Source organism: Oenanthe melanoleuca, chromosome 1, assembly GCF_029582105.1.
Source record: "Oenanthe melanoleuca isolate GR-GAL-2019-014 chromosome 1, OMel1.0, whole genome shotgun sequence".
Lineage (NCBI taxonomy): Eukaryota > Metazoa > Chordata > Aves > Passeriformes > Muscicapidae > Oenanthe > Oenanthe melanoleuca.
The window spans coordinates 35,784,642-35,806,145 of NC_079333.1; the positions used below are offsets into that span (position 1 = coordinate 35,784,642).

General features: G+C 41.9%; 1 protein-coding gene across 1 annotated transcript in view; it reads left to right on the forward strand.

The window, feature by feature from the left end:
• Positions 1-21,504, forward strand: part of FAT3 (FAT atypical cadherin 3) — a 323,797-nt gene that overhangs the window by 108,675 nt on the left and 193,618 nt on the right. Inside the window, exon 3 of the mRNA XM_056496985.1 lies at positions 4,941-5,255. Within this exon, the coding sequence (XP_056352960.1) occupies positions 4,941-5,255 (315 nt within the window). The remainder of the gene's footprint in view (positions 1-4,940; positions 5,256-21,504) is intronic.

Here is a 21,504-nt window from a genome sequence, read left to right on the forward strand (position 1 = left end):
GAGACTCACAGAGTCTTTGATAAAGGATCATGAATAATTAGTAGCATTTTGGAATCAGTGATTTTTCTGCTTCTTCCTTTGAGGGATGTACCAGCCCTGAGTACTTCACCGTTAGCTGGCATTCCTGACGGCCTCATTTCTGTCATTTTAATTGGGGGACAAACCAGCTTCTGCTTTGTAGCTGTTTGCACTGAGCCCTTTTGTTTGGAAGCTGGAGGAGGGAGAGGCAGATGGGGGCTCTGGAAATGTGTTTTTCTAGCATTTCGTGGCAGAAGCTGATGAGGCCCTTGGACATACTGAGTGAGTTTGCTGGTGTCCTGGTTTCTGGAGTCAGGAAGGTGCATGCCTTACCCTCAGTCCTTCAGTCACCCTGAGGTTATATATTTTTAAAGTGACTTTAAGCACTAAACCTTGCATTTGCACTAGCAAGGAGCTGGCTTTGGGTGGGAATGGTCATGTTGCACTCTGGCAGCTGGGAGTATCTGGGAGTGTGTTTCTGTAGTGTCACTTCCACGCTGTGCTGCAGCTTGTGATAAGGGCATGTTCTGCCTGTGCTGCCTCCCACTCCTCCTGCCCACCTCTGCAGCCACTCCTGGGCCAGGCTCTGAACATAAGTGGGGTATTCACCTTATCTAACCTTTCCTGATTTCCCAGTCTGAGATGCACATTTGTGCAATTAGCTCATGCTCCTGAAAAGGACTGAGGAGAATAAGCAACATCTTTTGTCACTGAGGCACTTCTCAGTTGATAGCTGCTCCAATACATTCCCCTGCAAAACCACTGCAGTATTTTGAAAAGGAGTGAACTAAATACTTTTATGTGGCATTTCTGTGTGATATTTTTTGGAAGAATAGCAGATGCTTATTGTCAGTCCTCTTTCCCCATATCTTGTGCATCATTTCCTGAGGGTATGGCTACTTCTAGTGGTAACTTTTATAACATGGGCTAGTGAGTCACTCAGCAAAATCACATTCTATATTAGTTTTTGCAGCTAAGCCAATAACTTGGGTAGAAGAATAGGTTTCATTGTCTTGTCTCAGTACCAGGGTGCCAAATGATGGGAGATTCTGGCCTGTCCCTGACAAGGAGTTGCTCCTGCCAGATATCCTTCTTGCTGAATATTTGCACTCTCCTTTTCTCTGCCATTGACTTCCAGCCATCAGACCTCAGTTTGCTTTTCTCAGCTAGATTAAAGAGCTTTGTTACTCTCTTTTGACTTCTCCATGCACTGCTTCTTACAGACCACCAAGTTGTCTTTTAATCTTGCATTGTAAAAACTAAACAGAATTGAACTCCTTTCAGTGTTTGTGCTATGGGGGTATTCATGAAGGATGATCTGACTTTTAGGAGGAACGTATGTGTGTAGCAGATATCCATGGCAATGGGCACCTATGTAAACAGCCAGGCTGACAGCTCCAGTAAACATTCTCCTAAAGAGCTGTGGCAGGTCCATCCATCACACTACCTATATACACAGTACTGTCAAATATGTAGAGTAAACAAACAGGGGGCAGAAAAGAGGCGATGAAAGAAGTAATGCTTTTCTCTAATCCCTTTTTGTTTTAAGGGCCTCTCAGGTTTCTCATCATGGTAGTAAATACATGACTTTCAGATTTTTTTTGGGCGGACCACATCATTTGGAGTGGTCTGGTGACAGATGTACAGCAAGTCAGTGGGAGAGGAAAGAGGGAAATCCAGTTTACCAATTCTTCATCCACTTTAATAGTTTCTTTTTTTCTTTTTAACCTTCGTCCTACATAATGCTGTGTCTCATTGTGTCCAATTGCAGGAACCATACAGAAAACATTATCCCATTATTTTCATGGGGAAAGAGGGAAAACAAGCCTTAAGGAGAAACAAGCACACAACCTTCGAAATGCTGGCTCATTGCCAAGCCCAAGGGCTGTGCTTAATTTACATATAAATGTGCTGAGGATTTTAATCAGCAGCTAATGGACTCTGTTGTTATTTTTCACTTACAGTGTTTGTAATGCACGTGGTTTCTGGCAGATTGCATGGGGCATATGCACTTGGAGGAATGCAGTGGCAAGCATATCAGTGGCGCTGCTTTTTGGATTGTTGGCTGGCTTTATTTCTGAGGCTGCCCTGGGCCTCAAGTAGTGCTGGCTCCAGGCCTTCAGGGATACTGCAAAATCCAGCCCAGGGCAGCAGAAAGAGCTGGCTCACAGATGTACAGTTGGATTTCAGCTGTCTCATGTAAAAACGCTGTAGTGCCTCCATGGTGCAGCATCCCAGTGGATGAGAACATCTGTTTTATCTGTCTTGTTCAGAAATGTGTCTGCAACATCTTGGAGCTTTCTGGGTTTTAGTCCCTCTGAAATTTTCATGATTTCTGCTGGTGTTTCTTCTTGATTTGTTTAGTTCAGGTGTCATTACTTTGTTCACTTTTCTCTTTTAATTTGCAAGCTTTTGGAAAGAGTGCACCACAAAATTCATCCAAGAAAAGCCCTTAGAGCTGCTTCCAAAGGTTTCTCCTCCTTTCTGCTCTCCTGGTCCTGAAAACTAAATTCTGTGTTTCTGTAGTATCTGTTAATATCTATGAGCCTTGAAGTAAATGACATGTTTTCTGAATTTACTGTGATTTTATCCAAGGATATACCCCTCCTTTCTCTCTCAGCTAAAGTGAGTGAGAACCTATCTGTGGACAGCCCAGGGAATATTTTGCAGCTCCTGATGACAGCTCTGTCAGCCTCTTTGCATTCATGCCATAGTGATGAAGAAGCAGTCCTGATTACCAAATATCATTGTTAGTCTCAAGGGTTAATCCCTCATATGGAGCTGGCATTTGACTTCCCTCTGAAAGGATGCCATCCACACCTGTATGAAATGACTTGTTAAATACTTGTGTATTCTCGTGGCTCTACCTTTATATCCATATGTGGGTGTCCAGCAAGGAGGCATTTTGTGCAGAACATTCAAGAGCATGGTAGAAGGTATTCCCAGGATGATGGAAGGATTTCCAAGTGGAAAACCTGGAAGTGAACAAAAGCCTTCTTATTTATCAAGCTGCTGTGTGATGTTGGCAGGTGAAATGACAAGACTTATTGAAGAAAAGGAATTAATTGTATCTGGGAGCTTTTAATAAATCAAAAGTAAAAGTAAGAATCAGTGTAACAGCAGACCTGTTGGCAGTAGCTAATGCTTGTTCAATGATCCTTCCCTTCTGAAATACAGAAATTAAAAGTAAGTGTTGCCAGGAGTTATAAAATGAAGGAATGACTCAGAAGATAGATTTATTATCACCTCAGTATCAGTGAAATTCAGCGTCATGACATAGGTTAATCTGCTAAAACCTTCTGTACTCTTACTGGGGGAGAACCCTATTTATTTTAAATTTTGTTTAAAGATGCAAAATAATTCTTCTTGTATTCTGAATAAGTCATCATCTCTACTATCACTAATATTAATCTTTTTTTTTCTCAGTCTTTCCTATGTGGATTTATTTTATTTATTTATTTCTATGGGTTGTTATGGACTCTTCTCATCCCTGCAGTGTAATTTCTCTTCTGGACTTGCAGGCTTTTTTCATCACAGTTCCCCTTATATTTCACCCATGTTTCTACAGAAACTCATTACATAGCACAGGCTGCTGCCAACAAGAACATTTAGAATACACTCTGCCTTTTTCCTCCAGTGCTGCCCTGCTCACCTACAGCAGGTGAATAATACATCTGAGTGAGAAGGACATGGATCTGAGGTTACTATGAAATGACCTAAGCCCATGCATGACAAGAATTGGTGCTGCTCCTTTCCCCTTCCTCTCTTATTTGGCTGATCAAATGTTAGGATATGCTTGTCAGTTCTGGCGTTAAAATACATTTTAAAAAAATTCAAAACTTGAAAAGAAAAATATAAGACAAAAGCAAATGTGACATCTGTCTGACTGTGTGGATGAGTTCTGTGCTACCTTGAAAACTTAGTTCTAAAACTTCAGCCTATCAGGGAAACAGTGCAGTCAAATCCTTAAAAAAAAAAAAAAAAAAAAAAACCCAAACAAAAAAAAATAGACACACATATCTTTTGTTAGTGCTGACCTTGGAGCAGCGCTGTCCTCAATGAGTAACTGATAATTTTATTATAAATAGCATCAAACACAATTGAGACTAAATTCAAGTTTCTTGTGTTCCTGTTTTGACCTGGAATTTCTCCACCATTTTCCATCTACTAATGGCATGATTTGGTGGTTTGTAAACTGTCCTTTTGAGTATTTCTTAAGCTTGAGATCCACTGCATTAGTGTGTGTCCCTCAATATTTAACAATGCTGTATGAGGAGATGAAAATGTTCTTGATACATGTGTCATAGAAGTGGTCAGGAAGCGGATTTGCTTGTTTTGATGCTGGTGTGATCTTGTGTGTGGTACTGGTGTATTTGGTCCTCTGTGCACTCGTGCTCAGTGCTTAAGCCAGTGAACATTTGGACTATGCCAATACAAGCAAGTCTTAGAGTGGTAGAGTTTCTGCTTTATCATAGAATGGTTTGGTTTAGAAGGGACCTGAAGGGTCATCTGGTTCCAAGCAGAGACAAACCAGATGTTCCTGTCACGAGGAGGATGGATTTCTAAAGCACCTCAGGCAGAAATGAGGTGGATGGAAGCCCTTCATGCCCAGACTGTTCAGGCACAGGGCTGGTGCTTTGAGCCCTCTCTGTTGCTCTATTATACACAGACACACTTTCCCTTTTGTTTTCTTAGGACCAGGTGGAAAACCAACTGATGTTTCCTTACACCAGTAGGTAAAGTGGCCAAGCCTTTCCTTCCTCTGTGATAAAAGGGGATATATTCATTCTCTAAGGGCTGCTCTGTGAGCTTTTGATTGCTTGTTATGTGCTGAACACATTTCTGTTGTGCAGCCAAATGAAAATAGATGTGATGTTTTATTGATCCTATTCTTGACATCTCTGCTTGGTGTTTTTCTGCAGGAGTTATCTACACAGCAGATATTCTTGACCGGGAGACCACCAGGTCCTACTGGTTGACGGTGTATGCGACCGACCATGGTGTCGTCCCACTCTACACTACCATCGAAGTCTACATTGAAGTGGAGGATGTCAATGACAATGCCCCTCTCACCTCTGAGCCCATCTATTACCCAGTCATCATGGAGAACTCTCCTAAGGATGTATCTGTCATTCAGATCCAAGCCCAGGACCCTGACTCCAGCACTAATGACAAACTGACTTACCGGATTACAAGTGGAAATCCCCAGAACTTCTTTGTAATCAATCCCAAAACAGGTAACAAAACCCTGTTGCCTCAGGGCAGTGGGAAAATGCAATCTACATATTTATCAGCTTTCACCCCTTCAGGGTGCGCTGGTTTGCTTTCCAAACCTCTGTTTTCTGCTTGCTTATGTGACTAAAGCATAGTGTGTGTGTCTGAAGCGTTCTGCTGTGCATCGGTGGGAGAACACAGTGGCAGATGATGTGCTGCAGATGTGCTGCAATCACTCTGCCCTGGGTCACTGAATCGCTGCTGGCTCTGCCCTGTGTCTCCAGGGGTGACACTTTGCTGCACTGAGTCTGCAGAGCAGTGCTAGGAAGCAGATTCTAGCTGCTGCAGGTTGCAGAGAGAGCAGTTTCATTCTTTATAAGCTGGTTCAGCACCACTGGAGTGGCATGATTGCTGTCCAGCACATGTGATAAGGCTCCACATTAAAGTAGGGAGATCTAATTCTACAGCTTGCTTTATGCAAAAAGACAGTTTAGATGACCTAAACATCCCTCTGGCCTTTAAAAAAAAAAATCCATGTGTTTGCACTGATTTATAACAGCTGGGGATGTAGCCTGTGGGTGGGTGCAGTGTGGCAGAGATGGTGATTATTTCAAGTTAAAATACAATTGTTAGCTGGCAGTGGAGCATGGCACCCATGCAGAGCAGCTCTGCACATGTCTGAACCCTAGGTGCCTTTGCTGAATGAGGCTGATAAGGAAATTGCCCCAGGAGATGTAGCCCTGAGGTTGTGGATACTCTGCTGGATGCCTACCTGTACTTGGCAGCCAGTGTTGCTCACTCCAGCATGTACCCAGCTTTGCTCACTCATTGGGCTTGTGGGGACCCTCCAGTATGATCTGGAGCTGGAAAATCTAGGGGATCTTTCAGAGCAGTATGCTGATCTTCATGAAGGTAGTTCAGAGAATTCACACAGTGCTCCTGCTTGTTTTCATGCTCATAGTTTTGTTCTGGGTTTGGTTTTTTTTTTTAAGTTTATTTATATCTTCTGCAAAATTCTAAACAGCTAGAAAACTAGAAGGAACAGACATAAGAGGGAACATTTTTAATTTTGTGTATGGAAATGATGTTCACTAAATAGATTTTCAACATTTGGTTGGGCAATCCTATTGCAATGTGTGGCATAAGAAGGGGTCAGGATCTTCTCAGGCATAAGCCCAGGTGAAGAATTATGGAGAATGTATAATCACTGTGTTCAATCTGCTGAGCCTAAGGCGCATATCTCACTTATTTTTAACACTTAGAATGGCCGAAGATGCTCTTCCATCTGCATCCCTTCTCCCCCTCCCCACCCCATAAATCCCATCTGGGCAAAGTAGCAGAGTTAGGACTCACAGTGTTTAATGCTTGTGCTTCCCTTGCACCGGCTCCTCCCGCAGAGCAATCTGCTCAGCACAGCCCTGCTGATCTGCCAGGGTGAGCTCCTGACAGGGACTGGAGCCGGGCACATGGCATTTCTGCAGCACCCTAGCCTGGTGGCACACCCTGTGGGCTGCCTCTTTGTCCCTCCTTCTCCCTAACAGCAAGATCTTATTAACACTAGCAGTGGGTAATCTTCATTTGCACTGTGGAAATTGCTGTCTGAGAGCTTAAAGGCTTCAGAATGAGTAACTTTGCTGCTTGGGCAACTCCCCAAAGGCCCCCCTTACACTCAGTGAGCATCCTGGCTAGTGACTGGCTGTGATTGTCATAGAGAGGATAAATCATCCCCTTCAGTCCAATTCAGTGCCAAATGCAGAGCAGTGAGAGCTGGGCAAGGTGGCCTCTTTGAGTTTGTTTTGAAAACGATGAGGCTGACAGAGAGTGTGTGTGCAGAGATCCCTTTTCCCAAAGAGAAGCACCAGGCCTTGACATCAGAAGGCTTTCTCCTGATGGGCTGCTGATGTCCAAGAAAGAAAAGCATAATGGATTTTCCTAGAGAGTGCCCCTGGGGGTCTCTGACAAGGTTCTTTTCAGCCATCTCCCTGCAGCGCACTAGTTTCTCTAAGACGGTAATTCACACTCCAGTTGTTTTGTACAGGAGCTTCTGCACACACAGAAGAGGTTTGTAGGCTCCAGCCCCGTGCTCTTGCTGGGATCCAGCACAGCAGTAACTCACGAGGAGCCTTGCACAGCAGCCCTAAATGCGACAGCATGCTGTATAATCAAGATGAAAAGGTTTAATGTGAACCCAAATACGCTGAGATTGCTGCATACGTGGGCTGAATGAGCATGCTCCTGCTGTCGGGGGAGAACAGTCTTTTGAGAAAGGGGATCTTTTATTTTCTGTGTCACTTTGGAAGTTTAAACACTGCCAGCAAACTGACATCTCACTCCTGTGAGTAATCCTCTGCTGAGAGTCAACACGAAGGCAGCATCCTGCATTTTTTACATCTTTTGGTGGGAAGCAGCAGAAGAGATGAGGAGCTTGCTGGAGCATAGGGATGTTCTCAGTTGTCTTTGGAAGTCAGCAGTGACCACGTTTGCCTTCCTCTGGAGCTTGCTTTCAGCTGCCTTGCAGCTCATGCAGGTCAGGTTGTTTTCTGGAGGCACATGGACCACTATGTGTCTGATAAGTGAGGACACAGGGAGCCCAGGTTTTGTTCCTGGTTCTAATTCAGGATCATAATTGCAGCCAGTTCTTACACTTTTGATTGATTATTTGGATAGCAGAAGCAACATTACTCCTTGTATGCCATGTCTGTGCATAGAAGAAACCTCTTAATAGACAAGTTGTCACTTCCTACATTTTTATAGACTGGCACAGCTATTTTAGGCTATTTTAGGCAGTCGAACTGCAAATGTATCGCATACATTTGGATTTGTTTGAAGGCAGGCTCCTGATCTTTCAGGATTATTACCTGCAGTTTGCTCTGTGGGTTTTAGAGGGATGAAGAGTTGCTCCTGCAGGAATGAAGAGCTGATAGCAAGATTTGGGCACTGAAATGCCTAGGCAGCTCATGCTCTCACTGGGGGCTGACTCGCTGCGGGGGCACAGGTACATGGTGGCAAGGGCCCTCCTCTTCAGGCTTGTATGGGTGCTCCAGGGAAGAGGACAGGAACATAAGCAGCCCACCCATGTGTGTCAGGATTGGAAAGGCAGTGTGGGCAACCTCCCATGAAGACCTTTTTTTTTTCACACCTTGATATTTTTATTAGAGTACAGCCAAGCATCTGTTTGCACCTTGGTACACACTTTTATCTCATGAGCTGATATTCATAGGTACAAGTACTAAGTGAATAATGTAGCACATGAGCACGTGTGAAACCATAAATCATTCACATGGAGAACAAGGCAGCCTTGTTCTGCTAACTGGTGGACACTGCAGCCTCAGTAGCAGGTCCAAGAGAGCAAGCTGAGATTTTCCTTTATAGCAGGCAAGAGGAATATATTGCAAAGCACAGTTTTGTGAGGAGAGTAGGACACGTGTTTTTCAGAAAGTTGAGGTGACTCTCGGGGTTACATGACTACAGGGAAAGGCATTCCCCTGGGCATTTGTTTCCCAGCTGTGTATACACACACAGCAGCAAAGGAGGCATTCCTGGAGCTCAGCATCTGCAGCAGCTGCGAGTCAGCCTAAACCCTGGTGTGGCTGCTGGCAGAGCCAGGCCTTTTCCTCATGGCTTGACTTTTGTGCTTGAGAGGGCCTGGGGTTGCTTTGGCAGAGCACAGGGTCACAGGGCTGTGCTCCTTTGTGGGTGGTGTGGGATGGGAGCACAGCAGAGCTGGGCTGCCCAGCTGCCATGAGTGCCAGAGCCAAGCCAGTTACTCGGGGGTGAGAGGTGTGTGGATGGAGGTAAATAAAACAGGAGATGGAGGTAATAAAAAAATTGATTGATCAGAGCTGTAAATGCTTACTTTTATTTCATGTATTTGGGTGTTAATTTCACAGCACAGGGGTAATTTACTGTGTTGATTTATGATGTTTCTGCGCTCTGGAAAAACTGAATTTTAATTCAAGACATTGAATTATTTTGTTTAGTGTTAACATATTTTGAGCAAACCCAATAAGCTTCTGTTCAGTGTAATGTAGATTACTTGAGAGATTCTTTAACTAACATGCCAACAGACCAAATTTCACTCTTGTGCATATTCTTATTTATTAATTTACTCTAAAATTATGCTTGTGTGTCTGGAAAATCTGCTTACACCTTGCTTAGCCTTTTGCTGGCACCATTTAAAAAGAGATAGACCCCTGGCACCCCTGAAATAGTATTTGCTGCAGTGGTTAAGGCAGGATGCACTTGTAGGTTTAGAAATAGTGCATGTAGGTCAGTACATCTTTGCAGAGCAGCAATACTCTGCCTACGTAAGTTGTCTCTGAACTGTCACATCTGCACCTAGATTTGGAAAGACTCTGGATATTTTCTTGTAGTAGTAGTATTAATATTTATGTAAGCTAATAAGGGGTTAGTGAGTGTCAGAATTTAATTGGTACAACTGCTGCTCTTCTCAGTAGGCTGGGCTTTGCTTTCCTGTGCACTCACAAAGCCAGCTGGTGTAGAATCCTGCTGGGTCTGAAAGCCACGTTTGCTCTGCCATACTAAAGCAGTGCTTTACCCTCCTGTCATACATCCTGATTTTTACAGCCACTTCTCTTTGGCTTGTCCCAAGAAGTCCCCACACGTCTTTGCTCTCACAGATTGACACCAATCCGGTGGTTCTCTGCTGCTCCACATCCTGATGTCTGCCAGCAGTGCAGGTGCTGGTAGCCAGTGCCTCTTTTCAGCCCAGAAACCACAGAATCATGCAATGGTTGGGTTGGAAGGGACATCAAAGACCATCTAGTTCCAACACTCCTGCTGTGGGCAGGCACATCTTCCACTGGACAAGTTGCTCAGGAACCTGGCCATGAGCATTTCCAGGAATGGAGCAGGGATTATCCTTCTATGACACTTAAACATTATAGCTGCTGTTAGAGCAGACCTTGGGGAGGGGAGTGCTCTGGGCAGCTCTGGAGGGTTTTCCAGTGATCATGGAGGGTTTCTGGGTTATGGTCAAGGGACACTCACCTGTCCTGGCTGCTCCACCCATGCTGCTAAACTCTTAATAAACTTCTTCTGAAATAAGATCTTCCATGTCTTGTGAATGAAGGCCATTAGCTTTTCTTTTGGTTTTTAGTCTAACCTGCAGTCTTTCTCCAGGGTGTTTTTTTCGGTGCTATAATGGTCAAATTAGAAAATGAATTTTGATGGCATTGCAGGTATTGCAGGTCAGCTCCCTCCCACTGGATACTCCATCTGAAAGGTGTCTCCCTCATGTGCATTGGCCATGGAGCTGTTTTTGGCAGCTTGTGTCTATGATGAACCTCAGCTCTGCAGATCAGGTCACAGCACGAATAGCTCAATGCTATTCAGCCTGTAAGTGTTCTTGCCCTGTCCAAGAGCAGAGGTGGCCATGCAGAGGGAAAATACAGTGACTGTGGGGCTCTCCAGTCAATGGTGAATTTGAGGAATTGGTCTCTTCCATGCTCTATAACGCTGTTTGTACAAATGCCAGGTTCACCAACAGTTGCAGAGTCCGGCCTGGTATATCCATCACTGACATGTGACCATAACTAATACAGATTTTTACAATGTAATTCCCTCCACCACACTAGCTGGCTTCCATTCTCTGTAATTTATGTTGTATCAACACACACTAAATGATCTACTTTCTTTGCTTTCACTTCTCTATTATTTAAAATTGTGGCTCTTAATGACTTCTTTGTAATACACTCACTGTTAAAAATTGAGCTTTGGAGCATTTTAAGAGCTTTAATTTTTGCTTTGGCAGGGCTTATTCTTTACTAGGCACCATATTTCCAGTGGTCTGAGCCCAGGGTTAACAGCTGGAAAATCAAAGGACCGTGGAGTTGTTTTGGAGTTGTGTCCTTAATCACAGTGGGACCTATAAGTGTGCTAGGCACTGTACTGCATATTAAACAAAGTTCCTGCATTAAGGAGTTTCTCATAATAACAATAATAATAGTAATAATAAGAAAAAAAACAGGAGAAGAAAAAAATAGGGAGGAGGATGTAAATCAAGTCCATCTGCTTGCCAGGGCACGTTTATTCTCCAGAGTAAGTTTTCAATTAGATCCTGAGCTGCAGCATAGCAGGGACACAAACTCTTCTTTTGACTTGGAGTCACCTCACCTCATGGTTTTCTTTCTCTTTTTTTGGTTTTGTGTCAGTGGAAGTATTTTCTTGCCTTATGTGATTGTCCTGTAAATTAATTCTCAGTAGACAGTTTGGAGATCAAATATGCTCTGGAAATGCAAGATATTGATTTTCCAGGCATCTTGGCATTAATAGACGTGCATTCACATTCATCTATTCATAGGCCTGCAAACAACCTAAAAAAGAAAAAAAAAACCAGAACAAAACAAAACAAAACAAAACAAAACCAAACCAAAAAAAAACCAAAAAAAACCAAAAAAAACTCAAACACACACACACAAAAACACACAAAAAGGAGATGGTAGGATAAAGAAGAATATAAAACAATTTTAGACTAAGTAAGTATTGTCTAATGGCCAGACTACTAATTCCACTGAAAATGACAGAATTCAAAATTTGGTCTCAGCCAGCATGTTTCTTTCTTCCCTCCTCCCTTCCTCCCTGGCAACGATTTCCTTCTCAATCTGTATATGTTATCTGTGGAAAGGATAAAGGTGTGAGCTGTGTCACCTCAGTAGCAGCTACAGTAATGCTGCTATTAATAAAATAATAAATCCAGTTTTATCACTTCTCTTGAACAGGCCTGATTTCTGCTAGCAGTGGGTTTTTTATTCATGAAGGACTGAATATGGTTGAGATTGCTGGATGTCTCTGGTATCAAGTGCCTCTTTTTAAATGGCATTTAAAGATAAAATATTTCTTATAAATGCCATTTCTTTGTAATCAGCAGATTTATACTTGGCTTATAGAAATTTTAACCTTTCTTTAGATCTCCATGATGACTTCTTTAGACCTCATGCACAGCAAGAAGTTCAAGGAGTATCCTGTTGCCTTGACTTGACAATTGTGTCCTCACTTAGTCAGTGCAGCTCTGGTTTTTAATCTGAACTCCCCATTTTCTTCAGGAGAGACTTATATCTGAGGGGCATAAGCATGGCAAGGGCCAGTGGGGCAGAGTTTTTTCCTGATGGAATAAGTTGCTGCCCAGTAACCAGACAGCTCCCTTCTTTCCTGTCCCATCTCCAATTCTGAAACAGCAAAAATTTTGCCACTGATGCCATAAATCTCTGTTGTTGTGCATTACATCAGTCATTTATTATTTTTAAAAACATCAGCAGAGCATAACTTCTGCCTATTCAGAAATAACTTTGTCTATCAGCTTAGCTGTGAAACTCATTTTTCTACCTTGTCTGTCAGTTCAGTTTCTCTATTTGTAAATTTCCAGAAGTCATGGCTAGGCAGAACTGTTTAAGAAATCACCTATCTTTTCAACAGGCTGTGCTATTCCTTCATTAATTTTTAATTAGGGCTGTTCCATTCACTTCCAGGTAGCCAAATCCTCTTGTTAGAATTATTATCAATGACAGAAGCACAGTTGAGCTTACTGGGTGAAATTGTACCACAAATACTGAGTAACAGCCCTGTTAAATGTATGCACAATGCAAATGCTATGGATACTTGTCATATCCTGCCATACATTATTATGATAACATCAGCAAATGTCCATGCATTATAGTAATTGCTTGTGGTCCAAGTCTGAGCTCTGGCAGGTGGAATTAGGTTGATGAGTTAGGGATGCTGATGTGTGGAGCCTGTGAGTGTGGAATTCATGCAGGAGCAGGGGTCTGGAGAGGGAGCTGCCAGGGAGGAAAATAAAGCTGTGGTGTTAGCCCAGAGGGGGTGAAAGCTTGGGATGGGGGTAGTTGAGGGGCTTCTTTTTTCCTTTTTATTTCTTACTTCTTTTTAATCAATCAAGTAACTTGTGTTTGTTTTTTTCTCAACAGTCAAAGTTGTTACTGGTGCCTGTGATGTTGATGCTTGCAAATCCCAAGCAGACAATATTAAACCAGCTTTTCCCCTTTCTGCTCAGGTGCAGTGAATACAGTCATACTGTCATCTTAGAACAAGCACTTTTTGTGGCTTAAATAGTGTTCCACCTTCTGTGAGCAATTTCTGAAATCTCTTAATGGACTGGAAGTTAGAGGCAAGGAATGTAGTTCTGGTTTACTCTTAGTTAGCATCCAGTCCTTGGTACAAATGGTGATATTTCCTGTTTGGAGAATTAGATTGACCTATGCTGCATGTGGGTATAAAAAAAATAACAAAGCTCGGAAATGGAAATAAAAAGAGAAGGCAACTGGGAAGGCAGGTGTGTTTGCATAAGCCACAACAATGTCAGTAATCACCAACTATTAATTCTTCTTTGTCTTCCATCCCATAGGAGGTTGTGTCAGCACCTCTTAAACCCCCAAAGTCTCATGACCTCACAGTTCAGCTAAACTAGTCTGTTAAAAAATTAAGCTTAACAGTGGATTGTGTTATTTCCTCCCTTTTTATTCTGACTTTGTTTCCATCAGAGTTATGCTGTTATAACCAAAGATAATTATTTTCTGTGAAATTACTCTCCCCTCCTTTCCCCTTCCCCTTATGTTAATGAGAGTGTTTTTCGTTTGCTGGGAAGACTGACACAACTTCTTTGAAATTAGTAGTGTTGTTGCCAGTTAAGTATGTGACCTTATCTGTGTAATTGTACAGATCGTGCTGCCATATGTCTACATGCACAGAGCTTAATTTAACCAGAGACATACATGTGTAAAAATAAAGCAGGATCTGGGGGTTAAATATCAGAAGACCCCCCCTAATCACAGCTTTCACACTGTACACAGCTTTCTGCAGAGCTTGAAGAGCTCTGGAGTTAAATCTTTAAAAAACACTCTACATGGGACCATGCTCTTGTAACCTTGTTTTTACATTGATTGTGCCTCTACTTCCTTGCTTGTTGTTCCTACTTGGTTTCTCCTCCTGTGGTAGCTCAGTCCTTCATGCTTCTTGATAAGGTATAATAAGACCATTTTTAATTTTTTACAAGCAGGGACTGATGCAAAAGAAGCAGCTAACTCATTCTATGCCAGCAATAAAAATTTGCTCTTAATTTGCCTTCAAAGCCAATGGTCACAGATAATGCAAAGCCTTATGGCATGGGTCCAGCCCATCCTACCCTGCTAAACAAACACAGGGCAGCCCTGGCACCAGTGTTCTCTACCAGGTGTACAGAACTTACCTGCCATGCTGGAGCCCTGGTAGAATCAATTTCCTATGCTGTTTCCAGCTAGCCCACCATTTCCCATCACTGCCTTTCAGTCCTTCCTTGCCTTTCTTTCTCTTGTGCCCAAAACCAAGCCTGGGTTGCCCACAGGAGAAAAGGAATTACAGTTTGCACAGGCTCAAGCAGTCTCAGATGGCTCTGGACATACAAGGGCAGAGCTGACTCTTGTCTTTGAGTGGGTGAAGGAATCCCTTCTCCATCAGCCTAATGCAGGCACACACCTAAGTGTTGGTGCTGGTGCTGTCATGGAGCAAGGAAGTAAACCCAGAGCACTCAAGTCTCCCACTACCCCCAGTAATCATGTCTTTTCTTTCTCAATACTACATTTGCTTGTGCTTTCTGTGCAGGAATGTTTCCTCATTGCTTCCTGTGTGTATGAGTCAATGTCATGACATGCTGTGGGTTTGTTGCCTACTAAGAGGAATTTAAAGTTTGTGTCGGATGAGTTGCGTACAAGGAATCTGTGCTGCAGTGATCTATTTATATGGTAATTAGCAAGTAGCTTTGCAGCTCTTAGAGGGATTTGGTTTGAAAACTAAGTATTATTTCCTGAATTTTAACTTACCAGCAGTATATGAACAGCAGTGCACATGCACATTTTTTTTTCATGTAGCACAATACCCAAAAGATAAATGTAAATCTGCTCTGCAAGAGAATATTTTGGCTATAATTAATTTTGCTCCATTCACCATATGCTTGTATTTTCTGACCTTCATTTTATTCACAGACTCTATTTAATAAAATGTGCAGTATTAGAACAAAAGTTGCTTAAAGAAGCACAAGTGCTTGTGGTGCTCCATCTTCAGCTGAATTATGTGGTTTGTGCCACCTGAGAATTTGACCATCTTATCCTGAAGAAGTTATTATTATGGAAAGGTGCTCTCATTGATCAAAGATGTTGAAGTTAATTTTGTTAATAGAAGAACGAGATGAGTTTTTCTAAACCTTTGAAGAAATGCTGTAAGCCCACTCATATAGATCCTTTAGGAGAGGCAAACAGGGATGAAGAATCTTCTCTGTCCTTATTCTGTGTTTGAGGCAGTTCTTGAGACACAACCTGGGAATGCACTGCAAATGATGCAAGAATAATTTCTGCTTAATTTAATTTATCGACTAGGTGTGAATTAGATTAATTAAACAGAGAACAAACACACGCAAGATTACCCAAAGTAGCTGCATGGATGGAAAAATGTTAGACTGTATGAACAGCTTAGATATGGATGATGCTGAGATATTTTTCACATGAGTTTGTAATTTCTAGGGGATAAGGTTTTTTATTTCTTTCTTCTAACGCTTAATGTAATCCAAACTGATTAAGGGAATGCTGTGCATTAAAGGGAAGAAAACAAGGCAAACACATGCTTAGGAATTAACTTGAGTAGTCTGTTAGGTGAGCTGTAGCTTTGACTCAGTAATATACCCATTTGTACAAAAATGACAAATTTGTGTGAAAACCCCTCGGCTTGGGTTGGATTCCCTCGCAGAGGACAGAGTCCTTTGAGGAGGATGCACAGCTCAGCATCAGAGAAGCAAATAAGCAGGGTTTGGATACAGTCCTTGTTTGGTCAGCTGCATGGGGGGGCTTCCTTAGTTCTTAATGTCAGTGCACCTTTCCTTCTGCAACCTGATGTTGGGCAGGGAGGATCCCAAGGACTTTTTATTGTCTTCAGCCTGCAGGAGGAGGTTTCCTCTCCACCTCCAAAATGTCTTCTCTGTGTTTTCTGCTTGAAGTCATTGTGCAGAATAGCTGAGATCTTACAAACACCCCGCAAGGCATTAGCCTAACCTCTTAACCAGGCTGACTTATTAACAGCAGAACTGCAGCACTGAGAATGTAATTAATGGGAAGACAGAAATTTCAGAGAAGAAAAGATTCCTATGCAGTGAGAAATATTTTTGGTTATAAACAAACATGAGGAAAGGAGATGAAAACATGGAGAAAGTACATGTTTTGTTGAAGGGACTGTATAAAGGCAGTTGTGTGACACAGAAAATATTGCACGTGCAAAACTGTTTCACACATCTGTTTGTAAGGACTTGGCTTTTGTCATCATGAATGCTCACATCCACCTCTCATAGTTCCTTTGGGTAAAAACAAAAACCATCCCAGAATCATATACTCAAGATACCTTAATTTCTGCACATTGACCCTGGAAGAAAAGTAAGAAGGATTGTGGGAGTTCAAATTGGGTTTGATTTTGTGTTTTTGTTTCTGCTATGGTTTTTTTTCCCCACAAGCGTGTGGGTTTTCTTTTGTGGATTTTCTTTAACGCTTTTATTTCAATTACTTAGCAATTAAAAATAACTCACAGCTAAGAACTCAGTCAGGAAAAGCAGCACCTGTGCTGCCTTTTGGTAAACCACAACGTTGACTTATTTTTTTTTAATATTTATTTGCAATATTGTGGCACGTTGGTAGCTGCAGCCGCGAGGCAGCACCCCGCCGTGCTTGGCAGGATAAGTGGAGTAAAGGATGGTTGCTGCACCAGAAAAAGCTCGCAGTTTGGGGGGAGCCTGAGACAACAGATGGGGAAAAGCAGATGGAGATGCGTCAGAAAAAGCAGGGCGGGATTGATCCGCGCTGAGATTGTTGCTGGGCACTCCGGGTGTGCGGAGGAGTGGGGACCAGGCTCTTGGGAAAGGGAGCAGTGGGCAGTTTGGGCACGTGCTGGCAAGGGGCAGGCGTGCCCTTGTGTGCCATGGGCTTCCTCCTGGGGCTGCAGCTCCCAGCCTCCTGCACAGCTCCAGATAGGAGACAGGATATATATGTGTGTGTGTTCTTTATCTGCAGCTATGCAAAAGATTTCCCTTCCTCTCTCTCAGGGGTATATATATAGATACCATTTTTCAGTATTTTTCTTCCAAAATTAAGCACAAATTGCAATGGGTTTGTTCTTGGGCCTTCCTTCCTTCCTTCCTTCCTTCCTTCCTTCCTTCCTTCCTTCCTTCCTTCCTTCCTTCCTTCCTTCCTTCCTTCCTTCCTTCCTTCCTCCCTTCCTCCCTTCCTCCCTTCCTCCCTTCCTCCCTTCCTCCCTTCCTCCCTTCCTCCCTCCCTTCCGTCCTCCCTCCCTCCCTCCCCTTTTGTTATGTTTTTATTATTTTAAGTTTCCTTGTTTTCAATTAAAGGATTTTTCAGCAAAAAAAAACATTTTTTTCTTTATTAGAATGTGTATAAGTTGGGAGGCCTTTTTCCCCCTGTTCTCTTTCTTCATTTTCATGAGAAAAGAAAGACAAGCAGCAGTCTTACAAGAGAAGGGCTTAACTGCTCTTTGAGTGGAACATTAGGGCAGAGTCTCCTGGAAAAGCTGAAGTTTTCAAACATGATGTCCAGCTGTGCTCCTGAAAGGGGGAATTCCTTTATAGTCTGGAAAAGCTGCCTGCTGTCCTCACCATAGTTAAAAAATAAAAATAAGTAATGGAGCATCTCCATCCTTTCCGCCTACTCAGGGGTTTTGGAGTGGGGATTTTTAGAGGCATTTGCTGTCTACAGCCAGGGTAGGATCCAGGAAGATCTCTGAATACTTGATTTCTCATTGGTAATGATGTGCATATAGGCAGGTGTGTCAGAGTTAAAATCCTGTGTTTTCTTCACCCGTCTACCTGTGTGGGCAGAGGGACTCAGTGTTAAATGACAGAATCAGAAATTCAGAGCAAGATTCTCATCTCTTCTCAGGCATGATTGGATCCTGTGTCAATCCATCTACTTAAAAGGATCACATAACTGGGGTTCTCAGTTGCCCTTTTTTAAACCTGAAATTTGCACTACCATACCATGGGGAGCTAAAGAATTTCAGTCTGTGTAATTTGTCAAGAAAAATTGAGGAGGTTGTGGCTTGATAGTTTGTGTGTGTCTGCATGGAGACAGGATTTCTGATGAAGGTTTTCTTTCATCTAACAGATAAAAGTCATAAAAGACAGTGAAGTTAGAGAAAATCAGACTAAAGAGAGTCCTGTTTTTCTGGCTCAGAATAGTTGCAGCTGTAAAGGGGTTATTCCAAGGTTATGGTCCAGACACAGAGGCAAAGTGGCAAAATTCCCTGACCACTTGTTATCCAGGAGCACAAAACAGATTATCTGATCTGGACTAAAAACCTATTAATGCATAATGAACACAGTTTAAGCCAAAAATTACCATAGCAATAGAGGGGCTTTATGTCACAGCTCTATTTTGCACAAAAAACTAGGAGGAGAGGGCATATCTCTTCTGGGAATGGATAATATATATTCAAATACAGTGTTGTCCCATGTTTTTCTCCTCTGGGCTTCTTGAATGCTATTATTGCTGTGAGATGTTATAAATAAATCAACAGAAGAAAAAACTGTTACATATATTGATTCTAACAGGACAAAAATAAGGAAACATTAGCACCAACTTGCCTCATGTAAGAAGCATGGTTTGCTTGTTCTGTCACAGCTTGAAACATTGCAGACCATATTCCTTTTAAAACACTCTCTCACTGATAGCAAGGTGCAATGGAGCTTTTCAGACTGTTTTTACAAATTTTTGGATTAAAAAGTTTCCTATCTGTTACAAAACATCAATAAGCACATTCAGCGAGGTGTGGAGTAGGAGTGACTTGTTCCATTTCTGGGGGCATGTAATATTTTATCATCTTGCAGCCTCCTTGCAATTTGGTATGCTGAGAGAAATTAATTTGACTGTTTACAATATTTAATTTTCAATAATTATTCAAGCATATAGAACGACAGGCATTTACAGTATGTAGTAAACAGATGGATTAGCAATTGTGCATGTAATTAGAAATTACACTTAAAATACAAACGTGCATTTGAATATTTAGTTACCTTTAAAAAGAGAAAATGTATTAATAAAACTGTGAGTGCCTTAGAAATTATTTATAGAGTCCATGAAGTGCCCTTCATAAGTGGGTCTTTGCCAAAAATATTTATTGAATTCCAACTGCAGATTACATGTACTTCTTTTTTCCTGAGATAAGACTGAATTTTTCAGTTTGGGCAGTTTTTCCATGCTGTTGAGGTTTCAGAATTACTTTTCCCACCCTCCAAAGAGAGGCATCCCCCCTGCATCACTGTGTCCCTGGTGGGTGCTGACTCCTGCCTGGCACCCAGTCCTCAGCCCTTGAGAAATTATTATGTTAGGGCAAGATAAATCTTTCCCAGAAACTGTGGAACTGTCAGGATGTGAAAGTATCCTAAATGAATAAGTCTGATCTTCTTACTTTAGAGTTTATCCTTTCCCCACCTTGAATTGTGTTGCAATCTTTCATTCCATCAAAACTGATTTGTAGGACAGATGACACAGCAATCCTTGGTGAAATCACCAAAAATGCCTGGAAATTATTTTTAGAAGTGGCTTTTGAGATTCCATTTTAGACAACTTTGCAGATTCATTCTTCCTGATTTTGGTGTGGTCTCCTCACACAGCTCCTGGGTTGAATGCTTTGGTGCTGTGCTCATGGCACATGCACCAGGCTGTCTTCATCAGAGCTGGTGTAGAAGAACCCCAAATTCATTTTCTCTCTGTATTTAATAACTAAAAAAAATCCCCAAAACCAGAAAAAAAACAACAAACCCCAATCATTTGTCTCATTCATACTTCAGAAAAATGGGTTATAAATGTAACACCTTCAAGGAAAGAGGTTCATCCTGCTTTCAGTGAAGTCAGTGGGATTCTTGCCATTGCTGCAGATGGGTGTGGGATTGAACCCTTAGTGCTTGTCTGAGTGTGAAATGAGAAAATATATTTAGCTAGGTTCATTTGAAATTATTAGAGACAAATTCTCATCTAAGATAACAGTTGGAGCTGATTTCCGTGGCCTTTCAGCATATTGACCATAAATCATGTCATGAGTATGAAATAGCCCTTTCCTCCCATATGCATCTCCTCCATTTAAAGGGATAATAATTTAACATAGAAAAAAAAAATTAAAATCTCTGCCACTCAAAAGGTTACTGGATTTAAGTAATTACTTTGACTTTAGGAAAAAATAAGTAGTTTAAGGTAGTTATTTTCCAATTTGTATTGTTTTTATTAATTTTCATGCTATTGTTCTATTCACTATTCTAATGCAATTAATTCTGTGTATTTATTTGTTGATGTGTTGATGAACATGATTTCTTCCTCAACCTTTCAGCATAGTGCATGAGAGCTCTTCTCTTTTCTCTGCTTGTGCTATTTTCTGGTTTAGAGATGGAAGCAGAGGTTTTGCAGTGTTATAGGACAGTGAATAAACAGACTCATAGGTTTTAGGTCAGAGGGTTATTACATAATCTGCTCTGACCCCTTCATGGTAGACAAGGTAGAAAATCACCTAATTACTCCTACACTGAGGTGTCTAACTGGTGTTTGACTAAAGCCTGTATTCCAGTAAGATACTGATTTAAAGGCTACAGGACCTTTATATTTTTTACCCTGATGCTTATCTCTTGTATTGTTTGAAAGGTCTCTTTTGTTTTTCATTGAATTTGTGTGCCTCTTCTCTCTACTGTTAGATTTCATTGTGCTTTTCTCTGCTGTAACAAAAAAACCCTTCACTCCCTAGTAATTACCCCTGTGCAGGTTGTCATATGCATTAATCCAATTATTAATTCATTAACGATGGTATAGTTTTTAATGCAGAGAGGAAAAGAAGCACTGATTTAATTGGTGCCATATTGTCATTGACTTACACGTAGAAAAATGCAGGCTGTTCTGCCACCATAAAGCCATTTGTGGTCCCAGTCTGTACGTGACTTCCAGAGCCCTCCCTGCTCCAGCCTGAAACATGCAGGGAAAACCAGGGTCAGGTGCAGAGGAGGGTGTGAAGTAGCTCTGAGGATCTTTTCAACATGAGCAGCAAAGAAGGTGTGCCAGGTTATTGTTCACAAAAATTACTGCATGTGGCCCTGGCTCCCACAGTAAGCTGATAGATTCTTAATTTTTTTCTGTTGTAGATAGGAAGTGAATGCATATGGCTTAGCCATTGTCACCCACCATGGCTTTCCCCCCCTTCCTCAAGGACATACTACCCCTCTGTTTTTATGGC